At 33.6% G+C, this 18998-nt stretch overlaps 1 protein-coding gene across 2 annotated transcripts in view; it reads left to right on the top strand.

Moving 5' to 3' along the window:
• PTEN (phosphatase and tensin homolog) overlaps positions 1-18998 on the top strand; it is an 88496-nt gene that overhangs the window by 21703 nt on the left and 47795 nt on the right. For both annotated transcript variants that reach the window (XM_007125543.4, XM_007125544.4), the window contains exon 2: positions 7048-7132. In XM_007125543.4, the coding sequence (XP_007125605.1) occupies positions 7048-7132 (85 nt within the window). The remainder of the gene's footprint in view (positions 1-7047; positions 7133-18998) is intronic.

The raw sequence follows: 18998 nt of genomic DNA on the forward strand, positions 1-18998 counted from the left end.
CTTCAGCATTTATTGTTTGTAGTTTTTTTGATGATGGCCATTCTGACCGGTGTGAGATGATATCTCATTGTAGTTGGCAGGCGGATTCTTAACCACTGTGCCATCAGGGAAGCCCCCAGTAATTATCATATTTAAAATAAGATTCAGTCTGTGTCAAGAACACATTGTTATAAAATAAAGCTTAGGGAACTAGTTTTTCCCTCCCTTGTCATTTTAATAAAATGTGCAGTAGAATGGAAAGTAGTAAAACAAAGTATCTTAGGGAGCTATTTTTGGTTGTTATCCTCTATTTGAAAATTCAAGGTAAATTTATAGTTTAAACCCCATTAATTTAGGCTCAAATAAATTTCTGAGATAAGGTAGACTCATGAGATCTCAAGTCACAAGTTTTTTGAAAGATGTTAATTAGAGGTAACTTAGAACATATTTTTAGTGTTTTAAGTTATGCTTGGATGCTTAGAACAGCCAATAAAAAATTATTTAACTCATAGTAGCCACATTATTTTATAATATGTCATTTATATTATGGGTTGAATCAACTTCTGTGCACAGATTTTAAAAACTTAACTATTATTTATTCATTATTTTCTTTGGGACAGTGTTCTGTGGTGTGAGAAGGGATTGTTGTAGTGCTTGAATCAAACATGATATACTGTATATAATTATCAGAACTCATAAACCAGTCACTTAAGATCTGTGTATTTAATTGTATGTAAATTATACCTCAATTAAAGGAAAACAAAACACATTTTAACATGTTTACTTGAAGGAGGGGGAGTGGGGAAAGACTGTCCAGTGTATATCCGATCTCCTGTAGCTATGGTGGCATCCGACCTAGGCAAGATAGTACCATGTGTGCATTTCTTACTCTCTTCTTACTGTATGTGCAGGAGCCACTGATGTGGGGAAAGAAGGCTTTTTTTTCCTTTTGGAGTTATAGTTTACATATGTTCTTAAGTTAAATAAAAAGGCAAATTGATATAGTAAAGATTTTAAAGAGTTAAAGATTCTGTTGGGTTTTGATGCTCTTTAGAAGGGTTAGGTTATTCAACAAGTCATTGTTATTGAAAACCAACCAAACAGCAGGTGGGCTCTTAAGATCTAGGGTTGTACCATTTGTTCAGTTCATAGACATCACTGTGTTCTAGGCATTGTTCATATATTAAATCATTTAATCTTTATGACAGCCCTATATGATGGGTACTTTTATTAGCCCACTCTACTTATTATTCAAAATAATATCCAGTAAGTGCAAGTTAAGTCTATTCTGTATTAGAAGTCATATATATATATACATATATATATATATATGTATATATATATATATTTCCCCCCCTCAGCTATTCCTATTTGGTTTAAATTGTCTAAAAAAGTATGTCATAAAAATTTTAATGGGAAGCAGAAAAGTCATGTTAGAAAGGTTTTATTTATTGACATAATTCTTGTCATGAGAAATGTTTGCCTCAAAATTGAGCATTCATAAGTTGCTGACATCAGTTTTGGAAATACCAGTAGATTTTTGTATTGTCTTTTAGAAGTTTTTTAGTTATAACGTGTGATTAGTAAATTACTTTCATTTGAATCTGCTTCCTTTGAAAATTTAATATATTTATTATTGATTTGGAAGTATAGAAAATCTTAATCTTTTGAGGCAGAATGGTACAAAAAGCTTGGGCTTTAGATTTACGTACAGAATGGGTTTGAATTGTAACTAACTACTTGCTGGCTTTGGGACCAATCTTTTTGACCCTCAATTTCATCATCTATGAAGTGGTAAATGTTACTTCATAGGATTGTTAGGATCAAATGAGAATGTATTTGGCGTACTGTCTGGGACATGTTCTCTGTTTTTCTAATTTATGATGGATGCCAAAGTGTTGGGTAAAATCTCTAACTGTATGAATAAGGAAGTTGGGAGTTTGAGGAAAAATGAAACCTTAAGAAGGCTAAATTCCTAGATTCTATTTAAAGGAAGGATTGGATTGTTGCTCTGCAAGAAACTCCCATGTTGATCCTGGCCTTTGACTCCTTATCTGTCTGATTGAATTGAACTTCCTGTCACAGCATCCTTAAAACCAGACCTAATCTTCTGTCAGTCCTGCCACCTTCTCCATAAAGCTTTGTGTGCGAGCTATACTGGACTGCTCGCTTTTTCTGAATATTTTATGTTATTTCCATGTATCTGCTCTACCCTCTGTTTGAAATGTTGTAATTGTTCTTGTTTCTTCTTCTGTTTACTGGTGTATGATCTATTTCTTAAGGATTATCTAACATACTACCTACTTTGTGAAGCTGTATCTCTGCCTCTACAGAATTAATCCCTCTTTCTCTAGCTCTTAAAGTATCTTGATCTTATGTGTATATAATGGGGCCTTTGGCATAGTTGTATGTCTGTGTGTCTGTCTTCCCTGATAGAATAGGAACTCCTAGAGTGCTGTAATCTTTGCTTACTTAGTCTTATGTTCTCAGTGCCCCTTGCACAATGTTCAGTGTGTTTTTGAATGTTCAAAATGTGTTTGGACATTATTATTAGTTGCTGACATCAGTTTTGGAAATCTGTAAATTCAGTCGGCCCCCTCCTAATTAAGTAAATAAAGGAGGGGGCTGACTGAATTTACTTTAATGAGTATATAACATCCCCAGTTATGTGTAGTTACTGGTAAGTAGTTTTCTTATGTAAGTTAACCAAGCCCTTTGCAACCTTATTTACTTTATTAGTTAGTATTCATAGTACAAGGATAAATTTGAGTTTAGTCCTTGTTAAAATGACTGCATTTCAAGGGGCTTTATATTTCTATGCTTTTCTTTCTTTCTTTCTTTTTTACTTTATTGAAGTATAGTTGGTTTACAGTGTTTCAGGAGTACAGCAAAGTGATTTGGTTTTATATATATATGATTATAAGAATATATGTATTCTTTTCGATTATAGGTTATTCAAAGTATTGAATATGATTACCTGTGCTGTGCAGTAGGTCCTTGTTGTTTATCTGTTTTATATATAGTAGTGTGTATCTGTTAATCCCAAACTCCAATTTATCCCTCCCCCCACTTCTATGCTTTTCTATAAGGCTAGAATCTTACTAGCATTCTCACAGAAATTAATGGTTAGGTAAGTTTGTTAGTAGTAATAAAATTTTTTTACATAAAAAATTTTCTGTTACACTGCTCAGAAAAACTTGGCATTATTTCAATTTATATTTTTTACTAAAATGTGTTTATAATTTTTTAGGTAGGAATTCCAGATTTGGGGTAGCTGCCACTGCTTTGGGTTCCCTACTGCTGCCTCATTTTTTTCTGACTGTTATTTCCCACTTTCTTATGTTTCTACTCTATAAGACAGAGTCAAAAACAAAGATGATTCATTTTCAGGAATTGTACTGCTTTAGGCTTGATTTGAGCCTCTGTTCTGGTTTTTGTGTGTGTGTGTGTGTGTGTGTGTGTGAGTGGATACAATATGCTAAAACATTTTGATAATTGAATAAGAGCTACATTTTTAAGTGGGGCTACTTTCTTATGTGAGAATAATAGATGACAGCTAATATTCGTGATGTTAAAAATGTTAATCCTAATGGTTTTCTTTTGGAGTCTTTATGGTAGAAGAACCCTTTGAGGTTGAGGGTGAATTTATGTATTCTTAAAGTGACAAAAATTGTTCCTGGCCCATAGTAAAAGCTATTTAAGTCTTAGATACTTTTATTATTATACTTTTCTTTTTTTAAGAAATTCAGCATTTAAAAAAACTACATACAAAGCTGATTGTATATATAAGGCAAGACAATATTTTGTCAAGACACTTAGTAAATAGATTTGGAGATAATTATAAAACAAACATAATTTTTAAAACTCGTTATAGAAATAGTACAGGTGCATCATACCAAAAATAGAGAACACAAAACAAGCAAAAATGAGAAAAAATATATATTCCTACCATCTGGAGATTATTCCTTTTAGTACTTTAGTTTGTAATCTTTTTGTCTACATATTTTAATTTAATTAAGTATACAGGTATACTGTATATGTTTTCTTTTATCAAAATGGTGTCACACTGTACCTTCTCTCTTGAAACCTTTTTTTCAGTCAATAATGTCTACTATTCCATTTCTGTAAATTTTCATCTCAGCCAATCCTCGGATCATATTAAAATTTCTAAGAATGTCCTTAATGGCTGGTTTGTCTAAAACAGTAACCAGAACAGGATTGTACCAGTGAACTTGACTGTTAGAACCCTTATGTCTTTCTAAATCAAGGATAGCTACCCATCCCTCCCCTCCTCACCTTTTAAAATGATAGTTGACTTTTTAAAAAGATAATTTGAAAGAGACTGCATCATGTCCTGCAGACCTTTTGAATTTGTCCAGTTTATGCTCATAATGTCATTTAGCTTGTTCTATCTCATATAGTGTCTGTAAGTTAAAATTTATATCTCTAAGTGCTTGGTGGATTTGCAGGTTGAAGATGATTTGGCTATCATAGATGATGCTGTGTTCTTCATATTGCAGCACATCAAAAGTTATGTGATCTCTACTTAACTTTCTTGGTAATGCTGAGATTGACCACTGAAATTGGATGATGACAGTCTTTTGTGCCCATTATTCAATTATATTTGTCTTCTTACATTAGAAGATATTTTGTGCGGTGTTACTTTGGCTCTGTACGAAAGTTCAGTTCCTCATTATCCACTCACCTATTGGTTTAGCACCATTTGTTGACCCTTGCCTAAATCAATAATTTTATTAGGGCTTGCAAAGTTTGATTTTTCTAATTCTGTCTTTTTATGTTTATTAACTGGTGTTTTCTGTTGGCGTTTGCTTTATGAAATGGAGTTATTTGCTTGACCTGAATTAGAGTTCCTACAGGAAGAGTAGGATAAATCCTTAATCTCCCCCTTCACCAATTTCAAAGTAAAGAACTATTCCAATAGCCACTTTTATCAAAAGTTATAAATGAAAATAATTTTTTGTTTAGTTGCTCTTTTTCTGTTTTGAGTATCTTTATAGACTCAATGGATTTTCATTTTATTCAGGATTCTTTTTTCTTTGATACTCAGTTTGTCAGACATTTAGCCATTGTGATATCCTTCATGCTAGCTCCTATGTCTGTTTGATACAGATCACTAATCTCTGTATGCCTTCCTGCTTTTTGGCACAGAAAGATATCCCAGGCTCACCTTGTACCTTCCCTGCCCCAGATCTGACATCAACCAGTTTTCCAAGGAGTTGGTACCTTTTAGTGTATTATGATATTAGGGATGAAAACGGGTTCTAGAAGTGTTTACTACCTCTAAGGTGACATACTTTTAGGCCATTTCTTTGAAAAGACCTAAACAATATAGAGTTCTACAAACATGAGTTCACATTAATATTTTCAGTTATTACTTGAGTTCTTGATTTTATAATGGTATCTTTTCTCTTACAGTAATAATCATGAATCTTCAAGTCATTAACATAACTTGTTTTTTCCTATAATATAAAGAAAAAATTTGAAGATATCAATACTGATATTAATTAGAAATAAACTATCGGAAGAAGTTGAAAATTTCTTTGTAGCTCTCTTCCTTCTTAGAATACTTCCTGCCCAGAAGTACAGTAAAATTAGTGTCCAAATAACCCTTGTAATAAATCCTTTCTCCTGGTTACCAATTTGATATTTAATCAGATTTATTTGTTTCAATGTGTGCTTCCCTCTTTCCCCTCCCCTGTCTATGAAGCAGCCATTTTTGTTAGTTTCTCAGTTTTCTGTGTGTGTGTGTGTGTGTGTGTGTGTGGGTGTGTGTGTTGGAGGGTTCAAATTCAAACAAAAATATGTGTAAATAATTATTTCTTCTGTAAAATATTTCTTTTATACAAAAGGTAACATACTATGTACTCTATTGTGCACATTTTTTTCTTAAAATATTCAGTAGATCTGTCCAAGCAGTACTAGTAATCATAAAGGTAGAACATATAGTAATCTTTTCTTAAATTATAATGATATATCAAAATGAAAGCTTTTAGTAATTTAATAGTTATTTTTAGATTGAAAATAATACTGAAAGGTCAGTAGTGTGAATGCAGCAGAAATAAAAAAGATCTTTAAAAGGGCACTGGATTTGGTGAATTTTGAATTGTATTTGGAAGATGAATGGGTCCAAGTAGGTGAGCATTGAGCTTTAGAGATGGTTTTGAGTGGCTTAAGGCAGATTAGCTTGGCTGGTTTCTGTGTCAGAAAATCATGAGATTAGAGAGGGTTGATAGAGCTCAAGAAATGAGAGCTAGTATGATGGACAAAATGCATAGAAATGTAGATTATTGGTGCTTTTTTCTGGTTAATCTGATACAAATTTTTGAGGGTAGAAGTTTGTTGTATGCAACTGTAGTATATAACATAAGTTAATAGAATGAGCATGCTAAATAATGATTACCTTGTTTGGAAATGAGAATAAGTTTCTACCTCAGTTCAGCATTATCAAGTCATAAATACCAAGGGCTAGAAGAGATCATAGTGGTCTTCTCAACCTAACTATTGTGTAGAATAGGAAAAGTTGAGTTGTCCAATTTATACAACTGTTTAGAGGCATAGCCAGTTCTTAAATCTGACTTTCTAACTCTTAATTATATCTACTTTTCTCTATACTGTAGTACCTTTTAAACCATGAAAAATGAGAAGTTGTACAGCTCTTTTTTGTTTTGTTTTTATTTTGAGTTTTGGGTTTTGTCCCGATACTTTAGGACTGTAAATATGGAAATTATCTTTTACCTTAGGTGCATTCTAAATATACTGAGTAGAAGGATTTAAAAATTGTTTTGTCATATAATTGTTTTGAGGATCTTTTTTGGGGTCAATGTATTTACCTGTATTTCTTAATTATACATGATGGCTTATAAGTAAATACATTTGACAATCTTTTATTAGTGTAGCTTGTAGTGGGGAAAGCTTCTTTTTATAATCAGCTAATGTTTTAAAACATGTACATGTAGTTTGCATTGTTGTGTATTTCAATCAGCTAATGTTTTAAAATGTATACATGTAATTTGCATTGTTACATATTTCCTTAACTTAAGTACTCAGATATTTATCCAAACATTATTGCTATGGGGTTTCCTGCAGAAAGACTTGAAGGCGTATACAGGAACAATATTGATGATGTAGTAAGGTAAGAACTCTTTAATTTTCTGTTTCAAATATTGATGTATATTCGTGTTGTATTTTCATTTAGAAAAGATTTCTAAACCACAGAAAAAGATGTACCTTGTGATGTAAACTTTATTTTTATTATGTTGGTGACCTATAACTGCTTTTTTCTTGCTTCGTGTACCTACTCGGCCTCAATGGGATAAAACTCATTTGATAAGAGCTGACCTTTTACATAATCAGGTGTATGTGATATGATTTCATGGACTCCATAAAATGCCCCTCACCAGTTTAATGTCTGGATTCCATTACACTATGATTTTTGTCTTTTATTTCACAATTGGGTATTATCCTTAAAATCCTGAGTGGATTTATTCACTTAAATTTATTTATGCTAAGGTGTAGGTATCTGGTACCATGTAATTTTACATCGGGCAGTTTATAATGGGGCATAAGTGTACCAAGGACCTGAAGAAGTATTTGGTACAGGGGATCTAGAAAGGAGTTGCTGGGCATACCAAAGTCTAAGTGTTTGCTTTACAATTTTGCATAATTTTCTAAGTGTAATTATCATTCAGTTCTGAACAGTAGTTCTCAAGGCTCATTTAAATAATTTTAAATACATTTATGACCTAAGAGTACATAATATATTTTATGAGAGAAGGAATTTTTGTCTGCTCTGTAAATAGTCAATATGTTTTCTAATTTCAGAGCAAAAAATGTGTATAAATCAATTAACTGTAAAATGTCAGTAGGAACTTTAATTGGCTTTTAAAAGTTAAAATTTTGGATTATTCCCTTTACTCTCAGAAGTATCTTTTTTGGAGACTTTCAATTTAAATATTTGGTGGTTATGAGAATTAAATGTTATAATGCACAGGAAAACACTTTGTAAAGCTTTTTGCAGATGTAGAATCCTTTTTAAATAGTTGTCTTAGTATATAAGACTATCTGTATTCTCACATGAGCTAGCCGTAGTTGTTTTACTAAGTGGTTGATTTTTAGCAATTTGCTTTGAGCCAGAGTATATTTACATTTTTGCAGTATTGAGTTGTATCCAGTTGGATTTTTGTAATGTTGTGTTCAGAATTAAATTTCAGTATCTACAAAAAACTCCCAGAGTTCTTTGTAGTTTCTGTTATGGTTATAGATGGTACATGAGACTGTCAGAGGAACTATTTAAGAACTTGAAAATAGGAAATGAATTTGCCTTCTCATAGTTGGGCAGGACACAGTGGAAGAATGTTTAATATCGTAGATCCATGGGAGCAACAGCTTGATATGACTTAGTCAGTGATAATACCCATCTACAGAAAATGCAGTGAATGATAGAAAAAAGAATAAGAGAAGTAAAGTTTGACTCGAGATGGAGAATCTGGGAAATGAGCAGTGCAGTCATCAAACATGTGTTTGCTGCTGTGGTGCAGGAGTGTTTATCAGGCCTCTTTATGGCCTAGATGAAACATCTCTGAAGTCTGTCTACTTCACATTACTATAATTCTGTATTCAACCAAGTCAGATTAATACTTATACTGAAAAGGAGTATGAGTACTCTGAGCAGAGGACACGTTTTCTGATCACTGTAAGGATATCCTTGTGATAAATTAATCTGGTGTGCTAATTTTTACATTGTTCTCTTCTGAATGTGAATTAGTCCCTTTTGACTGAATTTACTGAGGCTGATTGATCATGTTTCAGGTTACTGATAAAGTCCAGTTTCTGGTTCTATACGTATGATTATCAGATATTAGGTTGTAATAACGTCATCAAGCAACTACTGTGCTGGGAATTATTTTGATCTGTCATCTTCTGACTTCATAACCTCTGCCTTTATGCCTCTGAATTAAGATTCACACATTTAGCTTGTAATCAGGAACAAAGGTTGAAATTTATTCTATCTTCTTTAAAATTTATTTTATCTAGTTTTGACTTTTTCAAATGTCACTCTTGAAAAAAGTTTTATGTGTATGGATTGTTATTTAGCCAGTGGTGACTTTAGCCAACTGATCTTGTCACCCCCGTGATAATGGTAATAGCACATAAAAATGAAAAATTATCAGCTGAATATAATAGCTATGCTGTGCTTGTTTTGTTTTTGTTTGTTTGTTTTGGATTAGTGGATAAATGGCCAGTAAGGCTTTGTTGGCCTCAGTTACCCACCCCCCCTTAGTTTATGAGAAAGGATGAACAGTGACCAGGAAGGAAGATGTAGTTTTCCCTATGAAGTAAAATGAAAATAAATAATTCCTAAGTAGATTGCGTGTTAGGATTAACCTCTCCATGGAAATGACTGTCTCTAGTACCTAAATAATTGATTTCCTTGAATGGCTTACACTATATTGGAGACACTAGTACTAATCAGTAATGATTCCTTTTTGGTTCAAAGATGATAACATCTCAGTGAAAAATGTCTTTATTTTCTTATATCTTTTCTGTTAACAAAAAGAAAACATTGGGATTTAGACATTGGGATGTCTAAAGAATATTTAAAATCACCTTTTCTTCTCTAATTCCATATTTTTCCTATGATTTTCCCCCCAAGCAGGAAATATTGTACAGAATTTAGACTTGGTTGTTGCTGTACGTCATTGCTTTGAGTAAATAAAATCAAATTCCGACTATCTTCATGCTTAAATTATTTAACCGTTTAGGGATATGGTTTATTATAGCAACGTGAGATTTTATACTTGAGGTACTCAAAGTAATACTTCTGTGACAAATATTTAACTTCTCCTTTCGAGATTACCTCCTGGGATCAGGAATTTAATGTAAAAAATAAAAAGAGAGAGGTGAAAAAGTGAACTAAGTTGAAATTTTTTACTATCTTAACTGCAAATGTTTTCTTTAATAAGCGATCAGAATTGACAGGGCAGGACAGGGTCATTTCATAGAAGGGAAGTTGAAGAACTAGCTCTTCCCAGATTTTTTTTTTCTTCTTAATACTGCCTTCTCTCCCCTTTTTTTCTTGCCACTAAACTCTTGCTGTGACCAGCTGGTAATATGAAACAATGTTTTATTCAGGTGATTGATTATTCTTTGATATGTATATTAATCGTGTGTGTGTGTGTGTGTGTGTGTTGTGTGTGTATGTGTGTGTATTAATCTTATCCCTCAGGCTAATATTGAAGTTATCTAATTTACATGTTATCTGGTATAAATCTAGGCAATCTTCAACAAATTGATGCTTCATATGTTTAACAGACATAGCTTGAGAACTGTTCTGTACCTAATAAATCAGGAAAGTTTAGGTTTAATAGAAATGAAGTGGCTTTCTTACTGCAGAACCTTTAATGTGCTATTACTCATTGTAAATCTCCCAAGAATGAAATTTTAATATGTTGCTTTCCTTTTTTTTTTCTTTTCTTTCCATTTCTCTTCCTCTCCCTCCTTTCCCCCTTCTCTCTCTCTTTTCTTTTGTAGTATAGTAAATAGCATCTCTCTAGTGCTAATAGTGTTCCATGGAGCACAATTTGGGAAATGTTGAAAATGAAAAAAGATGTATATAACAATATTTTCCTCTAGTTTGTCAGTAGGAAATAATTTACTTCCTCCTCTTTTATTGGAAAGATTTTAGATGTGGGAAGATTTCTGTATTTATTATGAGGAAATGCTTAGAGCTCAGTCTCCTGATATATAGTGATTTTTGAAAAAAACCTTTATTCATTGTCTTGTATACTATCAGCTTTTTTACCCATATATAAGCAGCTGTATTATAGATTCAAAAGTCCATCTTCCCTTTTCCTGTTTTATACATTTTCTTCCCGAAGAAAATTTTCAAATATTCTTTTCTTAATCACATGCTGATCTCTCAATCAACCTTAATTGTATGTTGATTTTCAAAAAAAAGGAGGTGTTTGTCATCTCAACATTACCATTATTGGTTATTCGGTTAAAAAGAGTTGAAAAGAGATTATTTAGAGGAAAGCTTCAAAATAATTTAGAGGAAAGGATATCAATTCCCTCTCCCTTTCCAACAGCTTCCGACTTCTTCCCTCATATTGCCTCTCTGTTTCCTGCTTCCTTTTTTTTATTGAGGTGTAAATCCCATAACATAAAATTAACCACTTTAAAGTATACAATTCACTTATATTTAGTACCCTCACAATGTTTTGTAACCACCACCTCTGTCTAGTTCCAAAACAATTTTTATCACCCCAGAAGAAAACCCTGTCCCCATTTGCTGCCTCCCATTTCTTTTGTTAGTCTTATTCTTTACAAATAGTGGAGCCATGAAGGATTTGACAATGATTAAATTATCTGCACCAATTCAATTTTTGATATTTTAATAATAGGTGACATTTATTTACATTTATTATATACATGTGTTACTGTTGTATAAGCAGTTTACATGTGTCATCTTATTAAATTGCTACAGTAAACCGATCCCCATTTCATAGATGGTTTAAAAGAAGCTAACTTCCCCAAGTGCCACAGCTGGTAAGAACTGAGGCTGAGGATGGAGTCCAGATCTGTCAGATTCCAAAGCTGATTTCCTTAATAACCATAGAATCCTGTATATCAGAGGACAAAAACTGGAAACTCTTGGCCTCATCTAGCTTGTTGATGTCCTTTGTTTGGCCTAACACAGTGTTGGTCCCCACACAGTGTGGGAAGTCATCAAAGAAAATCGTTTCTGGTATTATACCAGACATTTCTTTAGGATTTGAGTCTCCAGATTGAAAAGATCTATATAGTGCCAAGCACAATAAATGAAAACAGGCCAATACCAGGCAAATTATTTTGAAATTAAAAATACCAAGAATAATGAGAATTTCTCAAAAGCTTTCAGGATCATTTAGAAAGGATTAGGAATATCAGTGGCATCTAACTTCTCAGCAGTAGAATTAAAGATAGAAGATGGAGGAACAGCACTTCAAATGTTCTGCAGTCAGCCTAGAATTCTGTATCTAGCCAAACCATCAATCAAGTGCAAGAGTAGGAAAAAAAAGACACTCAAGGACTAAGAAAAATTTGTCCTTGTTACATATCTTAGGAGATTACTAGAAGATGTGCCCTAGCAAAACAGGGAAATAAACCATGAAAGAAAAGAAAAGGGCTTCGATAAACAGAGAATACAACTCAGAAACAACAAAGGAAAGTCCCAGGGTGACAACGTTGTCACAAAGCTGAAGAGCAACCAGTAGTGATTAGAGCAGTAGGACAGAGGGCTTCAGGGAAATAAATCATAGGTGGATATTGAAATATTTGGGAGAAAATATAATAGATTCTTAGGAAATGAGGTGAGTTAGAAACAGGAAGCAATTTAAATATAATATCTGTTGATTTATTTAACCCAAAATTGTGATGTTGCCATTTGAAGGGGATTAAGAGAAGTGAAATATTTGTGTTGGGGGTACTACTGGTTTTGTAAGCCTCCTCTAACATGGCAGAAAATATGTAGGTAATTGATAAATCTACAAGAAGCATTATTATGTATATTATATAGAAATGCTGAATTAAATACCAGGAAAAGGAATTCCAGTACTTGAGGGTAGTCGCTTTGGGGGGGAAAAATATGGGTTTGAGGATGAAAGATGGAGATGAGTAATTTTTTTTATTGTGGTGTAATATATATAAGGTAATTTCATTTTAACCATTTTTAAGTGTACAGTTTCAGTAACATTAAGTATATTCACACCCTTGTGCAACTATCACCACTATCCATCTCTAAAACTATTTTATCATTCCATACTGAAATGTACTCTTTAAACAGTAACTCCCCATTCCCCCTACTCCCAGCCCCTGGAAACCACTGTTCTATTTTCTGTTTCTATATGTTTGACCATTCTAGGTACCTTACATAAGTGGAGTCATTTAATATTTATCTTTTTGTGACTATTTCACTTAGTGTAATGTCCTTAAGGTTCACCCATATTGTGATATGTGTCATTATATGTATATACCACAATCTGTTCATCCATTCATCTGTTGATGGACACTTGGGTTGCTTCCACCTTTTGACTATTGTAGATAATGTTGGTATGAACATGGGTATACCAGTACGTGTTCAAGTCTCTGCTTTGAATTTGTTTAGGTATACACCCAGAAGTGGAATTGCTGGGTCAAATGGTCATTCCATGCTTACTTTTTTGAGGAACAATCATATTGTTTTCTACTGTGGCTGTATCATTTTACATTCCTACCAGCAATGTACAGATGTTCCAATTTCTCCACATCCTCGTTGCCAACACTGATATTTTCTGGGCTTTCTGGGTTTTTTTTGTATGTTTGGTTGGTATTTTTGGATGATAGCCATCCTAACGGGTGTAAAGTGGTATCTCATTGTGGTTTTGATTTGCATTTCCTTAATGATAAATGATGTTGAGCATCTTTTCATGTGCTTATTGACCATTTGTATATCTTCTTTGGAGATATATCTATTTAAGTCCTTTGCCTGTTTATGAATTGGATGGTTTGTTTTTTTGTTGTTGAGTTTTATATATTCTGGATATTAATCCTTTATTAGTTAGATATGTGATTTGCAAATATTTTCTTCCATCCTATGGGTTGCCTTTTTACTATGTTGCTTTTGTCCTTTGATATATAAAAGTTTCAAATTTTGATGCAGTTCAGTGTATTATTTTTTGTTGTCTGTGTCTTTGGTGTTGCATCCAAGAAATCATTGATAAATCCAATGTCATGAGCTTTTCCCCTGTCTTTCCTTTTAAGAGTTTTATAGTTTTAGGTCTTTAATTTAGGTCTTTGATCAATTTTGAGTTAATTTTTGTATACAATGTAAGATAAAAGTCCAACTTAATGCTTTGGCAAGTGGATATCCACTTTTGCCAGCACCATTTATTGAAAAGACTCTCCTTTCTCTATTGGATAATTTTGGCACACTAGTCAAAAATCATTTGACCATATATACAAGGTTTTATTTCTGAGCTCTCTCTTCTATTCCACTGGTGTATGTCTGTCTTTATTGCCAGTACCATACATTGTAGCTTTGTACAAAGTAAATTTTGAAATCAGGAATTGTGAGTCCTACAACGTTGTTCTTCTATTTCAAGGTTGTTTTGGCGATTTAGGGTCCTGTGAGAGTCCATATGAATTTTAGGATGGAATTTTCTATTCATGCAAAAGAAAACTGTTGTTGAGGTTTTGATAGGAATTGCATTAATCTATAGATTGCATAGTATGGTATTGAAATCTTAACGATATCAAGTCTTCTAATCCAGGAACATGCGATATCTTTCTGTCTATTTAGGTCTTTAATTTTTTTTCAACGGTGTTTTGTAGCTTTTTGTGTACAAGTATTTCACCTCCTTGCTTAAGATAATTCCTAGATATTTTATTCTTTTTGATGCTATCGTAAATAGAATTGTTTTCTTAATTTTCCTTTTTGGATTGTTCATTGTTATTGTATAAAAATGCAACTGATTTTTGCATGTTAATTTTGTATGCTGCTACTTTGCTGAATTTGTTTATTCTAACAATTTTTTTTGTGGCATCTTAAAAGTTTTCTCTATGTAAGATAATGTCATCTGCAAACATAATTTTACTTCTTTCTTTCTAATTTGGATGCCTTTTTTTCTTCTTCTTGCCTAATTAACCCTGGCTTGAACATTCAGTACTATGTTTGAATGGAAGTGGCGAAAACAGGCCTCCTGCCTTGTTATTTCCTTTAGAGGAAAAACTTTTTCTTTTACCATAGCATTATCATATTAGCTGTGGAGTGTTGTTGTTGTTTTTTTTTAAATAGACTTTATTTTTTAGAGCCATATTACATTCGTAGCTATATTGAGCAGAAGGTACAGAGATTTCCCATGTACCCGCTGCTATTCATGCATAGCTTCCTCATTATCGATGTCCCCAACCAGAGTGGTACATTTGTTAAAATTGATGAACCTACATTGGCACATCTTTATCATGAGAAGTCCATAGTTTACATTAGGGCTTGCTCTTGTTATTGTACAGTCTGTGGGTATGGACAAATTTATCATTATAAATATATATCCACTATTATAGTATCATACAGAGTAGCTTTACTGCCATAAAAGTGGTCGGTGCTTTGCCTATTCATCCCTCTTTCTCCCCAGCCTCTGGCAACCACTGATGTTTTTACTGTCTCTACTGTAAAACTTCTGTTTGACTTTTCCAGAATGTAGTATAGGTAGAATTATCCAGTATGTAGCATACGAAAACTCTCTTCCTATTCAATATGGCAGTATATGAAAACTCTACAGCACGCTGTGTACAACTACTTTGGGAAGACAGTTGGTGGTTTCTTACAAAACCACACCTACTCCATACAGTCAAGCAGTGCACCCCTTTGGCTGTTTACCCAAAGGAGTTGAAGACTCATGTTCACACAGAAAGACTTAGTGTTCATCCTTTTCATGGATGTCATACTTCTTAAATGTCTGGCTCCCAAAAGAAGAAAAGGGGGAAAAAAATAGGCTCTGGATCTCTAAATCCCCTGGAAGTGATTGCAACAATGACAGCCTGCTTCTGTGTCTGCACATCCATAATCGTAATCAGAAGCAGCAGTCAAGGATCAAGACACAGATTCTGATATTTGGAGGACAAGTCCCACAAGCTCCAGCAGGCTACTCTAGGAATACATCCATGGCTGCCTGCTGGGAGGGGATGAGGGGTAGATAGCTGCTACCACACCAAGAGTTGAAATTGAAATTAATTGTGATTTACTGTCCAGGCCTTCTCCTGGAAGCTGCAAGCTTTTGAACAGACTCCAGAGTTCCAAAATAGTTACATCAGACAGATTATGCCAGCACAGTTTTTGTCTAGGTGGGGAGATGCATTCCCAGTGCTTCCTATTCTGCCATCTTCCCTCAAGTAATTTTTTATTACAAACTTTTTATATCTTTTGGAATATATATGTTTATATATTATTTTGACATAATTTAAAAAATTTTGCACATTGGAAGCTTATTTAGAACTATCTCATAGGAATTCTTTGAAGAAAGGAAAGACTTAAAAAATAAGACAGTGTTTATTCTCACAACTGTCTTTAATGAATTCAGATTTTATATATATCTGAAATTATTTGAAATAAGGTATAGAAATTAGAAAGATTTGAATTCTAGATTTTTTAAGTTTTGAGGGTATTACCTCTCTGCTCTTGTCTAAGTTCTTATTCTCAACTTTCCAAGTATCCACAGTTAAATTTTCCCATTTCCCTTTGGAAAGTGCTGTTTTCTTGCTTTTTTCCGCCTTTCCATTGTATCAAACTTATAAGGCAATGAGCCAATTGTGGGCATGAAATCCTTGGGAGGAGAGAGGAGGAAGTGGGAGGGGCAGTCATGCTGAATGTTTCCCTAAGTAATATTCAAGTTTTTTGAGAGAACTTACCCTCCCTCCTTTAAAAAAATGCTGTGATGTTTTCTTTTAAATAGATTGTTTATTCTCCTGCCTGTCTCACTGTTGCCCGCAGTGCTAGATAAGAAATTACAGTAAAGTTCAAATATTAAAGGGAGCACACAAAAAAGTATGTGTATGATTTCACCAACCCTCATTTTTAAAAAAAAAAAGAAAGAAAACTATAGGAAAATAAAAGAAAGAAGTCAGGGTTCTTGGTTGCACATGACAAAAAGTAACTCTAATTAGCTTAATTGGAAGACAATTTTTTGAAAAATATTAGATAGCTCATAGCTAGAGAACCAGGCTTTGAAGATTTTCAGAAGCTAAGAGAAGCAGGGCATAGTCAAGAGGTTATAATAAGAGTATCCTATGCTGAGGACATTGCTGCTTGGATATTTGCTGTCCCAGATACTGCCACCATGTCTGGATATTGGTGACTGTGCTCATAAACTTTAAGTTCCTCTGGAGATCTCTCTGAATAATCTCTGACTCCTCCACACCTTGCTCTCACTACCTGGGATTCAGTGTTCAGAACACGAGGACCTAACTGATCTTAGACCTTGTACATGTGATGCGAGAAAGATGGGGAAGGGTGTATTTGCTTTTCATCTCTTGATATTCTCCAAAATGGAATGGTTTTGGATGCTCAGCAGCCTAGAGATGGCAAATATCCCCTACAGATTTCTCCTATTTTACACGTCCCATCCTCAGACCCTCTTCCCAAAGATATCTACAATTAAAAGTTTCACATATTCTTTAAAAAATTGTTTTCGTCTTATACTCACTTTTTAAAGAATTACAAATGAGAACATACTGCATATTCTTTTTTCATTTAAAATACTTAGGAATTTTCCATATTGGTGTGGAGATATAATTGATTCTTTTATTGGTTGTCTTTTATTCCATTTTATGATCATACCATAATAAACATCCTGCCCAGATACATTTTTTAGGGTATTTCCAGTTATTGCTATTGAAAACAGTTCTCTAATGAAAAGCTTCACACATTTATCTTGGTGTCCTTTTGCAAGTACTTATAATCCTTAAGGTAAATTCTTTGCAGTGGGTCCGGTGGGTCCATGGTTTAAACTAAAAAATGGTATCATTTTATATTCTCACCAACATGTACGAGTCTTTCCCCTCTCACAATCTTGGTGAACTGAATATTATCAAACTTAAAACTTTTTACTATTTGTCGTAATTTGATTTTTTTTTTTTTTTTTTTTTGCGGTACGCGTGCCTCGTACTGTTGTGGCCTCTCCCTTTGCGGAGCACGGGCTCCGGACGCTCAGGCTCAGCGGCCATGGCTCACGGGCCCAGCCGCTCCGCGGCATGTGGGATCTTCCCGGACCCGGGCACGAACCCGTGTCCCCTGCATCGGCAGGCGGACTCTCAACCACTGCGCCACCAGGGAAGCCCCGTAATTTGATTTTTGATTGCATTTCTTTTCGAGGTTAAACAACTTAGTGATCTTTATCGGTCTTAACACATTTTTTCCTTGATTTGTTTGTGTATACTACCCTATTATTATTATTTTTCTTAATGATTTTTATGAACTTTTTGAAAATTAGCAAATTAGTGGTACCATTTCTTCAGACCATTTTTATAATGCTATGCCACTCTTGCCATTTGAATTTTACAACTACAAGATTCAGATGAAGCAGTGATAAAGAGCTTGGTGGATTATTTCTATTTTGAATTATTTATTGTTAACTGTCTGCTCTACTAATATGTATAATCATGGAATATCAGAGATTTTTGTTGATAGCTGTTTGTTAAGAAATGTCCTTTAAGAGATAGCCTTGCTTAAATTGCAAATAAAAAATGCTTTTAAATCCAGAGAAATATGATGCACCCATCACTCTTGAGTTATTGAATCAGAGCAATATTCTTCTTGGACAGAGAAGATAGAAGTGAAAAGGAGATTTAGGAGTTCCTGCTTTTTTTCTACCTCTAGCATTATACAGCTGTCTAACTCACGGAATTCTACCTTATTTATTGTTCTTTTTTTAGTCTAAACATTGCCCCGCCCTCCAAGCCTTTTCTTTTGTCTTTACCATTTTTATGTTCCTTTATATATGCTACTCTTTTATATTCATCTATAACTATTTCCCTCCTTTTTTCTGGAGATTTGTATTTATTTGTTTGTTTATTTTTCAAATAACGTTGTGGGTAAATTCTCTGCAGCTACGTTTATTGGTCTTAGATAATTTCTGTTTTTCCTCTTTTGTCTTTTTTAAACTAGAGTCATTTGTAATTGTTTATACAGAATTTTAGTTTTTAAAGCCTCTCTATGGTCTTTCCTTTTAGATATTGAGTTATGAATTCATAGCCTGTTATTTAAATGAAGCTTTTGAAATCCGTTTTACCGATCTGTATCATATCTAACTATGCCAGTATTTCCTTCCTTGCCTGACGTAAATTCTAAAATTATATGAACACTTTCTCCCTGTTTCCTGGCATTTCCACTCAAACTTGTTCCTCATTCTTGGTTAGAAATATGTCCAAATTGTAGTTCCCTTCTTTATTTTATTAGTCTACTGATAAAAGAAAATTAATAAAAAATA

The sequence above is a fragment of the Physeter macrocephalus genome, chromosome 20 (genome assembly GCF_002837175.3).
Source record: "Physeter macrocephalus isolate SW-GA chromosome 20, ASM283717v5, whole genome shotgun sequence".
Taxonomy (NCBI): Eukaryota; Metazoa; Chordata; class Mammalia; order Artiodactyla; family Physeteridae; genus Physeter; species Physeter macrocephalus.